This window comes from Oncorhynchus masou, chromosome 29 (genome assembly GCF_036934945.1).
Source record: "Oncorhynchus masou masou isolate Uvic2021 chromosome 29, UVic_Omas_1.1, whole genome shotgun sequence".
In the NCBI taxonomy this organism is placed as follows: domain Eukaryota; kingdom Metazoa; phylum Chordata; class Actinopteri; order Salmoniformes; family Salmonidae; genus Oncorhynchus; species Oncorhynchus masou.
In genome coordinates this window covers 72,330,882-72,346,025 of record NC_088240.1, presented here as the reverse complement: position 1 = coordinate 72,346,025, position 15,144 = coordinate 72,330,882, and the positions used below count along the sequence as shown (strand labels likewise).

General features: G+C 45.8%; 1 protein-coding gene across 1 annotated transcript in view; it reads left to right on the top strand.

The window, feature by feature from the left end:
- arhgap33 (Rho GTPase activating protein 33) overlaps window positions 1-15,144 on the top strand; it is a 49,823-nt gene that overhangs the window by 20,845 nt on the left and 13,834 nt on the right. The window contains 13 exon segments of the mRNA XM_064946015.1: window positions 3,771-3,857; window positions 4,131-4,268; window positions 4,616-4,708; window positions 5,210-5,332; window positions 6,041-6,118; window positions 6,610-6,676; window positions 9,992-10,042; window positions 11,272-11,421; window positions 11,767-11,869; window positions 13,537-13,681; window positions 13,787-13,869; window positions 14,238-14,345; window positions 14,539-14,687. Of these exon segments, the coding sequence (XP_064802087.1) occupies window positions 3,771-3,857; window positions 4,131-4,268; window positions 4,616-4,708; window positions 5,210-5,332; window positions 6,041-6,118; window positions 6,610-6,676; window positions 9,992-10,042; window positions 11,272-11,421; window positions 11,767-11,869; window positions 13,537-13,681; window positions 13,787-13,869; window positions 14,238-14,345; window positions 14,539-14,687 (1,375 nt within the window).

The following is a 15,144-nucleotide window of genomic DNA, read 5'->3' as shown; positions in this document are numbered from 1 at the left end:
TGACGACAACCCCAGCCTCATGTTGTAATGTTACTGTAGTGACGACAACCCCAGCCTCATGTTGTAATGTTACTGTAGTGACGACAACCCCAGCCTCATGCTGTGATGTTACTGTAGTGACGACAACCCCAGCCTCATGCTGTGATGTTACTGTAGTGACGACAACCCCAGCCTCATGCTGTGATGTTACTGTAGTGACGACAACCCCAGCCTCATGTTGTAATGTTACTGTAGTGACGACAACCCCAGCCTCATGTTGTAATGTTACTGTAGTGACGACAACCCCAGCCTCATGCTGTGATGTTACTGTAGTGACGACAACCCCAGCCTCATGCCTGTAATGTTACTGTAGTGACGACAACCCCAGCCTCATGTTGTAATGTTACTGTAGTGACGACAACCCCAGCCTCATGCCTGTAATATTACTGTAGTGACGACAACCCCAGCCTCATGTTGTAATGTTACTGTAGTTACTACAACCCCAGCCTCATGCCTGTAATATTACTGTAGTGACGACAACCCCAGCCTCATGCCTGTAATATTACTGTAGTGACGACAACCCCAGCCTCATGCCTGTAATATTACTGTAGTGACGACAGCCTCATGCTGTAATGTTACTGTAGTGGCGACAACCCCAGCCTCATGCCTGTAGTGTTGCTGTAGTGACGACAACCCCAGCCTCATGCCTGTAATATTACTGTAGTGACGACAACCCCAGCCTCATGTTGTAATGTTACTGTAGTAATTATCACATGTGAACAGGACTGACAGACTCTCCTAATGACCTCACAATACAGGACTCACTGTGGGTTACGCTGTGTGTTACTGCATGTCTGTACTGTGTGTGTGTGCTCCTGCATGTCTGCACTGTGGGTGTTTCAGTCAGAATGCGTCAGGACTGTGGGCTTGATGTGGAAGGGGGTGGGCACAGTGGCGAGATGAGAGCAGCAACATCTCCAGGGCTGAGGCTGGCTCTCTTTCTTTGTGCCTGACCTACACACTCTCTCACTCACTCGCACGCACGCGCTCACTCACTACTGGGCACACAACCACAACTGGACTCACAAATACAAACTCAGTCAGATTTTCTGTCCATGGGCATCGGAGTGGAAGAGCAGCAGTACTCTCCCTTTTCTCTGACATTCACACTGAGCACATTCTCATACCTCTCTAGATACTGTTCATTGTAACGTAGTTGGTTAATTCATATTCACACTCTTATGTTCATAAACTTGTCATTACTTATACAAGCACACACCGTGTACAATTCCACCCCCCTAAAAACAAATCTAAATGCACACACTGTTAAACATACGCTACTTCAACAGAAATCATATAACATCATCCTATAACAAGGATTTTGTAACTTTAATGCCATTTTAAACACGATCATGATGATTAACTCCAATACACCTGATGTCGTGAGTGACATCATCACCTCCATGTCTCTCCCCACCCAGCACAGCTGTTAGTGCTCTCTTTCTCTGTGCTGGAGCGTGTGTGTGTGTGTGTGTGTGTGTGTGTGTTGAGCAGAGGGAGCACTGCTCATTAGTGTCTGAAGCCCCTGAAGAAAATAGATCTCACTGTCCTTGCTCTCTGAGTCAGAAACAAACACACGTCAAAATCCTCTATTCTTCCTCTCTTTCTTGCATTTGCTTTCTTTTTTAAGTCTCTCTGGCTACTTTCTCTTTACCTATCCTTCTCTTCCTACCTCCCTCCTCTTAGTCTCTCCTCTTTATCACTCGCCCCCTATTTCCACCTCTCTCCACTCTCTCCTCTTTATCCCTCTCCTCCTCTTTCTACCTCTCTCCACTCTCTCCTCTTTATCCCTCTCCTCCTCTTTCTACCTCTCCACTCTCTCCTCTTTATCCCTCTCCTCCTCTTTCCACCTCTCTCCACTGTCTCTCCTCTTTATCCCTCTGCCCCTCTTTCCACCTCTCTCTACTGTCTCTCCTCTCGATCCTTCTCTTCCTACCTCTCTCCACTCTCTCCTCTTTATCCCTCTCCTCCTCTTTCTACCTCTCTCCACTCTCTCCTCTTTATCCCTCTCCTCCTCTTTCTACCTCTCTCCACTCTCTCCTTTATCCCTCTCCTCCTCTTTCTACCTCTCTCCACTCTCTCCTCTTTATCCCTCTCCTCCTCTTTCTACCTCTCTCCACTCTCTCCTCTTTATCCCTCTCCTCCTCTTTCTACCTCTCTCCACAGTCTCTCCTCTTTATCCCTCTCCTCCTCTTTCTACCTCTCTCCACAGTCTCTCCTCTTTATCCCTCTCCTCCTCTTTCTACCTCTCTCCACTGTCTCTCCTCTTTATCCCTCCTCCTCTTTCTAACTCTCTCCACAGTCTCTCCTCTTTATCCCTCTCCTCCTCTTTCTACCTCTCTCCACAGTCTCTCCTCTTTATCCCTCTCCTCCTCTTTCTACCTCTCTCCACAGTCTCTCCTCTTTATCCCTCTCCTCCTCTTTCTACCTCTCTCCACTGTCTCTCCTCTTTCTACCTCTCTCCACTGTCTCTCCTCTTTATCCTTCTCTCCAGTCTCTCCTCTTTATCCCTCTCCTCCTCTTTATCCCTCTCTCCAGTCTCTCCTCTTTATCCCTCTCCTCCTCTTTCTACCTCTCTCCACTGTCTCTCCTCTTTCTACCTCTCTCCACTGTCTCTCCTCTTTATCCCTCTCTCCAGTCTCTCCTCTTTATCCCTCTCCTCCTCTTTATCCCTCTCTCCAGTCTCTCCTCTTTATCCCTCTCCTCCTCTTTCTACCTCTCCACTGTCTCTCCTCTTTCTACCTCTCTCCACTGTCTCTCCTCTTTATCCCTCTCTCCAGTCTCTCTTCTTTATCCCTCTCCTCCTCTTTATCCCTCTCTCCAGTCTCTCCTCTTTATCCCTCTCCTCCTCTTTATCCCTCTCTCCAGTCTCTCCTCTTTATCCCTCTCCTCCTCTTTCTACCTCTCTCCACAGTCTCTCCTCTTTATCCCTCTCCTCCTCTTTCTACCTCTCTCCACTGTCTCTCCTCTTTATCCCTCTCCTCCTCTTTCTACCTCTCTCCACTGAGTCTCTCTCCTCTTTATCCCTCGCTCCCTGTCTCTCTATGTGTACCCCTCTCTGAGGCGTTAGTCATAGTGGATGTGATGTGAAGGTCCGAGGTACACAACACTGCCTGTCTCATTTCAGATTAAAGTATTTTCTCTTTTAATCTGCCTGGAGCCTCAACAACACCCTAACTTCTTCCTCCTCTTCCCCAAAAAAGAGAAAAGACAAAAAAACATACACCGTTTTCCTTTTGTGCTTGTTTGTAGAAGCCCATTTTGTTTGTTAATCCGGGTCACCAGAACCCCATGGGTGTCCTACGGCTCCACCCGGGGCTTTCTATTAGCTACACATGGCTCTGACGTCACTAGTTTAGCAGGTGTATCTTTTCACAGCTTTCTTTGCATTGTTAAGTCCATTAAACATTTATTCTGTTTGTTGGCTGAGATGTTGTCGGCCATTTTGAAAGATCTCCTCTGATTTAGTTGGCTGCTTTATTAGAAGATGCAGAATTTGGCCGATAAGGAGGGAGGTTGTGTAAAAGGTACCAGGCAAGGATTGCCATTTCCCTGGATATAATGTATCCCGATCGTGTGTGTGTAGGTATAGGAGAGTGCTTTGTAGTATCCTTGTATGTGTGTTTGCTTATTCTGTGTGCAGTAGGCTGTATGTTTTGTATAGTTACATATAGTTGCTCCTCCTGTTCCTCTGACCCATGCTTGAGTATGTGTGTGTTTCTGTTCCTCAGTTGCAGTTTGCGAACGAGCAGAGCGATGCCAGCTGGATCTCAGGCTCTGCCAAAGACCTGGTTTTCCTGGTGCAGGTGTCCTGCCAGGTGAGTGGTCACGGCCACATACCCTCGCCAAACACGTGCACACACACTCACACATCTCCTTGCCAGGGCTATATCTAACCTAGACACATTCACACCAGCACGTACACTTTGACAGAGTGGGAATATATTTCCCCGTCTCTCTTCCTCTCTCCTCCTGTCTGACTTATCCCCCCACCTTCCTTGCTCTCCTCCTCACATGAATATTTCTGTCCCCTCTTCTTTCCCTCTCGCTGTCTCGCGTGCTCTCTCTCTCCGTCTGTCTGTGTGATGTAGGCAAAGACGTGGATGGTTCGGCGCTCCTATGAGGAGTTCCGTACTCTGGACGCTCACCTCCACCAGTGTATCTACGACCGGCGTTACTCCCAGCTGCTGCCCCTGCCACCCCTCAGCGAGATTGGGGACAGGGTAGAGGTGAGTGGGGACTGTGGGAGAGCTTATTTGTTGAGGTGGTTATGTAGCATTCTGGCTGAATTAGCTGTAGAATGTTTTTCTGTACTGTATGGAGGTCAATGGTACCGCTGTAGGTTAGCATGAGGATCTCTGAGAATGACATGAAATGACCTTCATTGAGGTGATGTAGTCATCGTTGTCTGTGACCTGTCTGTCTCTGCACATTTGTTCTCTGATTCTAGCAGGTGTTAATATTTGGGTCACCTGTCATTTATGGTATCTGGGAGTGGATGTATGTAAATGGCTGTCGGCTCCTACAGTAGCTGTGTGTTAAAAGCCCTGTGTCAGTTGTTTTTGTTGTTTATCAGATCTTCACCCCGCTGCTGTCGGAGTACCTGAGCCGCCTCTCCATGATCGTGGACAACAAGCTCAACTGTGGGCCTGTGCTCACCTGGATGGAGGTGAGACTAAGTATCTTTAGAAAACATAAGAGCGGGGCCTGTGTGGTCCAGTGTTACAGCCGCTGACCCCGGCTCACATATATGCCAGAGTCAGCATGGGTTCGAATCTGGCCCACTGCCTTTTGATTCTCCCTCCCCCATCTTTCACACAGTAGTACGATCTCTTCAATAAAGCTAAAAAAATAAAACAGTGGGACTGCTTTTTACATTTCTTTTGAAGGAGTGGGGCTACCCCTCCCCCAAAGACGTTGAAAGAAAGAGTGAAGGTGAGAATAAGCTGTAAAAACATGGAAACATAAGAAATTGGCCAGAGAAAGAAGACAATTGTTGGGGCAGACCAAAGAAGAGTGGGAGAGAGAAAGACAGCTAGAGAGACAGGCTTTGTCTTAACACCTGTGCATTAGCCCCACTACTATAATTAAGGGATATTGAGAAAGTGGTGTAATTATTTGCCTGTCTATTCCTTAAACAACAGAGGTTTGTGTTTGCTGTTCCTCCCAGATTGACAACCGTGGGAATCGGTTCCTCCTGAAAGAGGAAGCTTCGCTCAACGTTCCCGCCATCGCCGCTGCTCATGTCATCAAGCGCTACACGGCGCAGGCCAGCGACGAGATCTCCATTGAGGTATGGACCTGCTGCAGGGATACACAGAACCAAATGAGATTTACATTAGTGGCAGTCATAGTTTTCAGATTTCTATGGCACCTCTGTCTGGGCCTTGGTCTCTCTGTTTGGCTGTCACCTTCCTTTTTCTTCTCTTTTTCCTCCATCTTCCTGTTCTGTCTATTCCTGTCCTCTTCTCCTCCTACTGCTCTACATACTGCTCCTCTTTCTGTTTCTGGGCCACAGCATCCCGGAATGGGGTGACCCAAACACTGAGGCACATTTTAGCGCTTCTCTGTCTCTCTCTTTCCATCTCACTCTCTCGCGCTCTCTCTCTTTCTGTGTCTGTCTCTCTCCCCCTACACTCTCTCTGTTTCTCTCCCTCTCTCTCTCATCTCCTCTCTGTCCTGTCCTCCTTGCAGTGAGCAATGGCAACTGTTTCTCATCTGTTATCTGAAATAAGTGTGAGTGGAGTTCAGCCAAATCAGGCAGGACTACATTATGCCCTGATCCAGCTTGTTGTGTCTGGATAATGTTTAGTTTTGGGGCTGGTGTTTTGACTGCTGAGGCTGTATTATGTGTGTTGATGTACTTTTTTTTTGGGGGGGGGGGGGGGTGTTAAATGAAGTCATCTGGCTTATTTGCCTGTAGAATTTGTCTGAAGTCGGAGGTTGTTTAATGTCTTTGTCCAATGTGTGTGTGTGTGTGTGTGTGTGTGTGTCTCTCCAGGTGGGAGATATCCTGTCTGTAATTGATATGCCACCCAAAGAGGACTCCAACTGGTGGAGGGGGAAGCATGGCTTCCAGGTACACAATTCAATCACAGGAGAATTCCACCACTGGCTGTCTTTCTCACGCACGCGCCTGCCTTTCTCACGCACACGCCTGCCTTTCTCACGCACACGCCTGTCTCCCTCACGCACACGCCTGTCTCCCTCACGCACACGCCTGTCTCCCTCACGCACACGCCTGTCTCCCTCACGCACACGCCTGTCTCCCTCACGCACACGCCTGTCTTCCCCACCCACTCTGAAAAGTCCCGCTGCAGAACAACAGTTCTCCAGATGGCTACATTCACTATCTCACGTCTCCATGTTTCTGTACTTCCCTTCCCGTTTGTTCCCTCTATTTCTTTCTGTCACTGTTCTCTATTTTCACTGAGCTTTTACTTTTTCTTTTAACTCATTTTTTCTTGTTTTTTAACCTATGTGTAAGCTATTGTGTGTGTGTGTGTGTCCAAGTTTTTGTGTGTGTCCATGCTTGTCATCCTCAGTTACTTTGGTCTTTCACCACTTTAGGTGGGCTTCTTCCCCAGTGAGTGTGTGGAGCTCATCAACGAGAAGCCTCAGTCCGCCGCTAAAATAGGTGGCTTACACACACACACACACACACACACACACACACACACACACACACACACACACACACACACACACGTTATGACACCAACATACTAAATCCCACTTACTGTACATTATCACATACAGTGCCTTCGGAAAGTACTCAGACCCCTTGACTTTTTCCACATTTTGTTACGTTATTCAAAAATGGATAAAATACATGTTTTTCCTCATCAATCTACAGTCAATACCCCATAATGACAAAGCAAAAACAGGTTAAAAAATAAAGATTAAAAAAAATACAGAAATACCTTATTTACATACAGTGCCTTGCGAAAGTATTCGGCCCCCTTGAACTTTGCGACCTTTTGCCACATTTCAGGCTTCACACATAAAGATATAAAACTGTATTTTTTTTGTGAAGAATCAACAACAAGTGGGACACAATCATGAAGTGGAACGACATTTATTGGATATTTCAAACTTTTTTAACAAATCAAAAACTGAAAAATTGCCGTGCAAAATTATTCAGCCCCTTTACTTTCAGTGCAGCAAACTCTCTCCAGAAGTTCAGTGAGGATCTCTGAATGATCCAATGTTGACCTAAATGACTAATGATGATAAATACAATCCACCTGTGTGTAATCAAGTCTCCGTATAAATGCACCTGCACTGTGATAGTTTCAGAGGTCCGTTAAAAGCGCAGAGAGCATCATGAAGAACAAGGAACACACCAGGCAGGTCCGAGATACTGTTGTGAAGATGTTTAAAGCCGGATTTGGATACAAAAAGATTTCCCAAGCTTTAAACATCCCAAGGAGTACTGTGCAAGCAATAATATTCAAATGGAAGGAGTATCAGACCACTGCAAATCTACCAAGACCTGGCCGTCCCTCTAAACTTTCAGCTCATACAAGGAGAAGACTGATCAGAGATGCAGCCAAGAGGCCCATGATCACTCTGGATGAACTGCAGAGATCTACAGCTGAGGTGGGAGACTCTGTCCATAGGACAACAATCAGTCGTATATTGCACAAATATGGCCTTTATGGAAGAGTGGCAAGAAGAAAGCCATTTCTTAAAGATATCCATAAAAAGTGTCGTTTAAAGTTTGCCACAAGCCACCTGGGAGACACACCAAACATGTGGAAGAAGGTGCTCTGGTCAGATGAAACCAAAATTGAACTTTTTGGCAACAATGCAAAACGTTATGTTTGGCGTAAAAGCAACACAGCTCATCACCATCCCCACTGTCAAACATGGTGGTGGCAGCATCATGGTTTGGGCCTGCTTTTCTTCAGCAGGGACAGGGAAGATGGTTAAAATTGATGGGAAGATGGATGGAGCCAAATACAGGACCATTCTGGAAGAAAACCTGATGGAGTCTGCAAAAGACCTGAGGCTGGGATGGAGATTTGTCTTCCAACAAGACAATGATCCAAAACATAAAGCAAAATCTACAATGGAATGCTTCAAAAATAAACATATCCAGGTGTTAGAATGGCCAAGTCAAAGTCCAGACCTGAATCCAATCGAGAATCTGTGGAAAGAACTGAAAACTGCTGTTCAAAAATGCTCTCCATCCAACCTCACTGAGCTCGAGCTGTTTTGCAAGGAGGAATGGGAAAAAATTTCAGTCTCTCGATGTGCAAAACTGATAGAGACATACCCCAAGCGACTTACAGCTGTAATCGCAGCAAAAGGTGGCGCTACAAAGTATTAACTTAAGGGGGCTGAATAATTTTGCACACCCAATTTTTCAGTTTTTGATTTGTTAAAAAAGTTTGAAATATCCAATAAATGTCGTTCCACTTCATGATTGTGTCCCACTTGTTGTTGATTCTTCACAAAAAAATACAGTTTTATATCTTTATGTTTGAAGCCTGAAATCAAAAGCCTGGCAAAAGGTCGCAAAGTTCAAGGGGGACGAATACTTTCGCAAGGCACTAAGTATTCAGACCCTTTGCTATGAGACTTGAAATTGAGCTCCGGTGCATCCTGTTTCCATTAATCATCCGTGCGATGTTTCTACAACTTGATTTGGAAAGGCACACACCTGTCTATATAAAGGTCCCACAGTTGACAGTGCATGTTAGAGCAAAAACCAAGCCATGGGGTCGAAGGAATTGTCCATAGAGCTCTGAGGCAGGATTGTGTCGAGGCACAGATCTGGAGAAGGGTACCAAAAAACACAGTGGCCTTCATCATTCTTAAACGGAAGAGGTTTGGCACCACCAACACTCATCCAAGAGCTGGCCCACCCGGCCAAACTGAGCAATCGGTGGAGAAGGGCCTTCATCAGGGAGGTGACCAAGAACCAGATATTCACTTTGACAGGGCTCTATAGTTCCTCTGTGGAGATGGGAGAACGTTCCAGAAGGACAACCATCTCTGCAGCACTCCATCAATCAGGCCTTTATGGTAAAGTGGCCAGATGGAAGCCACTCTTCAGTAAAAGACACATGACAGCCCGATTGGAGTTTGCCAAAAGGCACCTAAAGACTCAGACCATGAGAAACAAGATTTTCTGGTCTGATAAAACCAGGATTGAACTCTTTGGCCTGAATGCCAAGCATCACATCTGGAGGAAACCTGTCACCATCCCTACGGTGAAGCATGGGGGTGGCAGCATCTTGCTGTGGAGATGTTTTTCAGTGGTGGGGACTGGGAGACTAGTCAGGATCGAGGGAAAGATGAACGGAGCAAAGTACAGAGAGAACCTTGGTGAAAACTTACTCCAGAGCGCTCAGGACCTAAGACTGGGGCAAAGGTTCTTCTTCCAACAGGACAAAGACCCTAAGAACACAGCCAAGACAACGCAGGAGTGGCTTCGGGACAAGTCTCTGAATGTTCTTGAGTGACCCAGCCAGAGCCCGAACTTGAACCCGATCGAACATCTCTGGAGAGACCTGAAAATAACTGTGCAGCAATGCTCCCCATCCAATCTGACAGAGCTTGAGAGGATCTGCAGAGAAGAATGGGAGAAACTCCCCAAATACAGGTGTGCCAAGCTTGTAGCATCATACCCAAGACTCGGCTGTAATCACTGCCAAAGGTGCTTCAACAAAGCACTGAGTAAAAATATTTTTTTTTTTTTTTTTTTTTTTTTTGTCTTAATACATTTGTAAACATTTATGAAAATATGTTTTTGCTTTGTTATTATGGGGGACTGTGTGTAGTTTGAGGGATATATATATTTTTAAAATCCATTTTAGAATCAGGCTGTACCGTAACAATGTGGGGAAAAGTCGAGGTATGAATACTTTCCGAATGTCCTGTACACCTGCACTGTTGTCCCCCGATCAATGTCAGATGTATTGAGTGACGTTTGTGTTTCCAGATGGAGATCCAGCCAACTCCAACGCCCCAGGACCTCCCTCTCCTACATCCGGTAAACAGACGCAATCAACCAATCACTGCTGTATGAGTATTTAGTCTCCACAGAGTGTGTCGAAGGTTTTGCAGGAGCTTGAAATGAGGTTGACACCATGCAGTACTAACTGTCATGGTTACTTGTTTTCTTTCTGGCATGCAGCATATATCACTTATTATATTTAATTGAACTGTATATAACAGCCACTTTTCCTCCGTCTCCCTTGTATCTTCGTCTTGTAAACATTCAAAAATGATATCTTTCTCTCTACAATTTTTTATTTAAGGATACATGACCTTGTGGTGTTAACCAGATGCACACAGCGGATCACGTGACATTACATAGTTTCAGAATTACTCAGCCCATAGGTTGTTTTGCTTGCTTAATGTGGTCACCACAACATCTTTGCAATCTTCATATTTGTATCTCTGACCACATCTCTGTTGTTCTGTACTTCGCACTCCCAAAACAATGTATTTAGCTGGTGTTCCAACCGCCTTTCCTGTTGTATCTATTGCCTTTCTCCTTTTCTCTCTCTCTCAGTTCCTCAGCCTTGGTACCTAAGACTTGCTGGTAACAACAACTGAAATTGAATTACTCTCATTAATCCATTTGTCATCTAATCAGAGTCCTTCCACCGTCCTTATCTTTTCTAACGCCTCATCTCTCCCCTTAATGCAAGGCCTGTATAACACACATTTCCCCTTAAGCCAACCAGGAAACGTACAATAGCCATTTATACAACTGGCCAAGCCTAGGGATGTTGCAGGAGTGGTGAGGATGTTTTTAGAGTAGAATTAGTGTACATGTATTTTAGAGTCACCCATAAATCATAGGAACACAATGGAGCTTGTTGTATAAATGAGAAGCAAGTTGTTGTTTTAGAGGAAGACGATACAGGTTTATTATGACCAATGACAATCGTTATTTCCTTGTTCTTAATCCTAATCTTCACCATGCGTCCAAGTAATCTGCTGCTGCTTATTGTTCTAATAATGATGTTGGTGGTTGTGGCTCATTGGTCCAGAACACGACCCAGCCTCCTACTAGTGTCCATGCTCCAGCTCCCACTAAACTCTCCTATTTTCTGATGTCTTTTTCACATGTTTTATATTCGATGACGATGATGACATTCATGTTAAACATTCACGCCCCTCACAGAGATGGACCCCTCACCCACCACAATAGTCTCCCTTTCCCACTGTAGTGTCAATACTCAGCAGCTCTCTGTCGCCCCCCTCTGACAGTTTCTAAGAAGCACGGCAAGCTGATGGGATTCCTGCGCAACTTTATGAAGTCCAGACCCACCAAGCAGAAGCTCAAACAGAAAGGAATTCTTAAGGAGAGGGTGTTCGGCTGCGACCTGGGAGAGCACCTCCTCAACTCAGGACTGGATGGTACATAAAACACACACTTATCCTCACGTAACCATTTGGGGATGTAAAGTAGTTGTCAGTATCTTTGGGCTTGTGATTGTTATAGTAACGTAAGAGTGAGTTGCTGGCTGCAGAGAGTGAGCGGTTTTGATGTGTCAAGTGAACTCAGTACAATATTAAAATCAATTATGCCATTTTAGGATCACATTAGTGCTTCAGAGTTGATGAAATGGGCCCATTGCCCTAGTTAGAGTTCTACAGTTCTAATTCTAGAGTCTCAGGGAGTCATCTCTGTGTGTCCTTGAGAGCCTGGTCTGGTTTGGTGTACTACTGTAACATGTGACATGGATCTTTGTGCTTCTCCAGTTCCACAGGTTCTGAAGAGCTGCTCAGAGTTCATAGAGAAGCATGGTGTGGTGGACGGCATCTACAGGCACTCTGGAGTCTCCTCCAACATTCAGAAACTCCGGTACCACTCCTCATGCTAACCCTAACCCTGCATGTCAGGCCCTGAACCTGTAAAGACTTAAGACTACATAGATCATTGACTGCATGCATGAAATACAGTGGGGCAAAAAAGTATTTAGTCAGCCACCAATTGTGCAAGTTCTCCCACAACTATGACAGACAAAATGAGGGAAAAAATCCAGAAAATCACATTGTAGGATTTTTAATGAATTTATTTGCAAATTATGGTGGAAAATAAGTATTTGGTCAAACTTAGACTTATGTGTCTCATCAATACTTTGTTATATACCCTTTGTTGGCAATGACAGAGGTCACACTGTTGCTGATATTTTGGCCCATTCCTCCATGCAGATCTCCTCTAGAGCAGTGATGTTTTGGGGCTGTTGCTGGGCAACACGGACTTTCAACTCCCTCCAAAGATTTTCTATGGGGTTGAGATCTGGAGACTGGCTAGGCCACTCCAGGACCTTGAAATGCTTCTTACGAAGCCACTCCTTTGTTGCCCGGGCGGTGTGTTTGTCATGCTGAAAGACCAAGCCACGTTTCATTTTCAATGCCTTGCTGATGAAGGAAATTCTCACGATACATGGCCCCATTAATTATTTCCTTTACACAGATCAGTCGTCCTGGTCCCTTTGCAGAAAAACAGCCCCAAAGCATGATGTTTCCACCCCCATGCTTCACAGTAGGTATGGTGTTCTTTGGATGCAACTCAGCATTCTTTGTCCTCCAAACACGACGAGTTGAGTTCTCCCAAAAAGTTATATTTTGGTTTGATCTGACCATATGACATTCTCCCAATCTACTTCTGGATCATCCAAATGCTCTCTAGCCAACTTCAGACGGGCCTGGACATGTACTGGCTTAAGCAGGGGGACACGTCTGGCACTGCAGGATTTGAGTCTCTGGCGGCGTAGTGTGTTACTGATGGTAGGCTTTGTTACTTTGGTCCCAGCTCTCTGCAGGTCATTCACTAGGTCCCCCCGTGTGGTTCTGGGATTTTTGCTCACCGTTCTTGTGATCATTTTGACCCCACGGGGTGAGATCTTGCATGGAGCCCAAGATCGAGGAAGATTATCAGTGGTCTTGTATGTCTTCCATTTCCTAATAATTGCTCCCACAGTTGATTTCTTCAAACCAAGCTGCTTACCTATTGCAGATTCAGTCTTCCCAGCCTGGTGCAGGTCTACAATTTTGTTTCTGGTGTCCTTTGACAGCTCTTTGGTCTTGGCCATAGTGGAGTTTGGAGTGTGACTGTTTGAGGTTGTGGACAGGTGTCTTTTATACTGATAACAAGTTCAAACAGGTGCTATTAATACAGGTAACGAGTGGAGGACAGAGGAGCCTCTTAAAGAAGAAGTTACAGGTCTGTGAGAGCCAGAAATCTTGCTTGTTTGTAGGTGACCAAATACCTATTTTCCACCATAATTTGCAAATAAATTCATTACAAATCCTATAATGTGACTTTTCTGAATTTTTTTTCCTCATTTTGTCTGTCATAGTTGAAGTGTACCTATGATGAAAATTACAGGCCTCTCATCTTTTTAAGTGGGAGAACTTGCACAATTGGTGGCTGACTAAATACTTTTTTGCCCCACTGTACATATAGGCAAATATGCAATACTTTTTTGGCATTCAACCCTATTTGACCCACTCTCTCCCCACCAGACATGAGTTTGACAGTGAGAATGTTCCAGACCTGACCAAGGATATGTACATGCAGGACATCCACTGTGTGGGGTCCCTGTGTAAACTCTACTTCAGAGAGCTGCCCAACCCCCTGCTCACCTACCAGCTCTACGACAAGTTTGCTGTGAGTACATGGCCGTAACCCAATACAACTCCCTCCAACTGAAAGTGCTGTCCATTGTCAAAGGCTAAACTTGCCATCTGTTTTTTCCCTGGTCTTCCTCCGTAGGACTGTATGGGAGAGATGACGGACGACGAGCGCATGGTGAAAGTACATGATGTCATCCAGCAGCTCCCACCACCGCACTACAGGTATACACAGCCATGGAGACAGAGACAACAGGTATACACAGCCGTGGAGACAGAGACTACAGGTATACACAGCCGTGGAGACAGAGACTACAGGTATACACAGCCGTGGAGACAGAGACTACAGGTATACACAGCCGTGGAGACAGAGACTACAGGTATACACAGCCGTGGAGACAGAGACTACAGGTATACACAGCCGTGGAGACAGAGACTACAGGTATACACAGCCGTGGAGACAGAGACTACAGGTATACACAGCCGTGGAGACAGAGACTACAGGTATACACAGCCGTGGGGACAGAGACTACAGGTATACACAGCCATCCTAGATTGTGGAATAATGTTGTCTTTCTCTCTCTCTCTGTCAGGACCCTGGAGTACCTCATTAGACACCTGGCTGGTCTGGCCACCTGCAGCGGAGAGACCAGCATGCATATCAAGAACCTGGCCATCGTCTGGGCCCCCAACCTGCTCAGGTGTGTGTCTATGCCTACCTACTGTACCTACATGTGTGCGTTGTGGATCGTTCATATAGAAATATATTGTTTAGAACAGGTGTGCCTCTGACATGTACAGTGAGGAATCATGTCAGCTCTATTCATGACATTCCTGTCTCCAAAACCATCCTGGAGGTGACCCTGGTGTGGCTGTGTGTTGTCTCCATGGCAGGTCTATGGAGATCGAGGCGGTGGGTCTGAGTGGTGCTGACCCGTTTAAGGAGGTGCGGATCCAGTCTGTGGTGGTGGAGTTTCTCCTCGGTCACGTGGACGTGCTCTTCAGTGACTCCTTCACCTCTGTAGGACGCTTCACAGGCACAGGTACATCACCATAACCCCAACGTTGGCTTCTCTAACGCTCACTGGACACAATCCTCTGAACTTGAGTTCCATTTGTGTGGAAAAACACATTTCCCATTGAAATCAATGCATGATTTGCATCAGTCGGCAATCGTCAGTGACGTGTGTTGATTTCAAGTTAGGATTCGACTGAAAATGTCTTCTCTCCTTCAGAGTGCTCCCTCTGTCCTCTCTCCCTCTGTATCAGCTCTGTGGTTTTGTGTTATCAATGCCACACACAGAACATTTACCTCAGAGCCTCTTTTTAGTACCTACAGTAACTAGCTTTACTACTCAGCCAGCCAGGCTTCCTCTATCCTCTACTTAATGCTTTTAGGAGTCTGGTTAAACAGAGAGCTTTGGTTAAAGCCCTGTATATAATGGATGACACTTCTACCGCCATTACAACTGTCACCACCACCCGCTGTCCTCCGCTTTT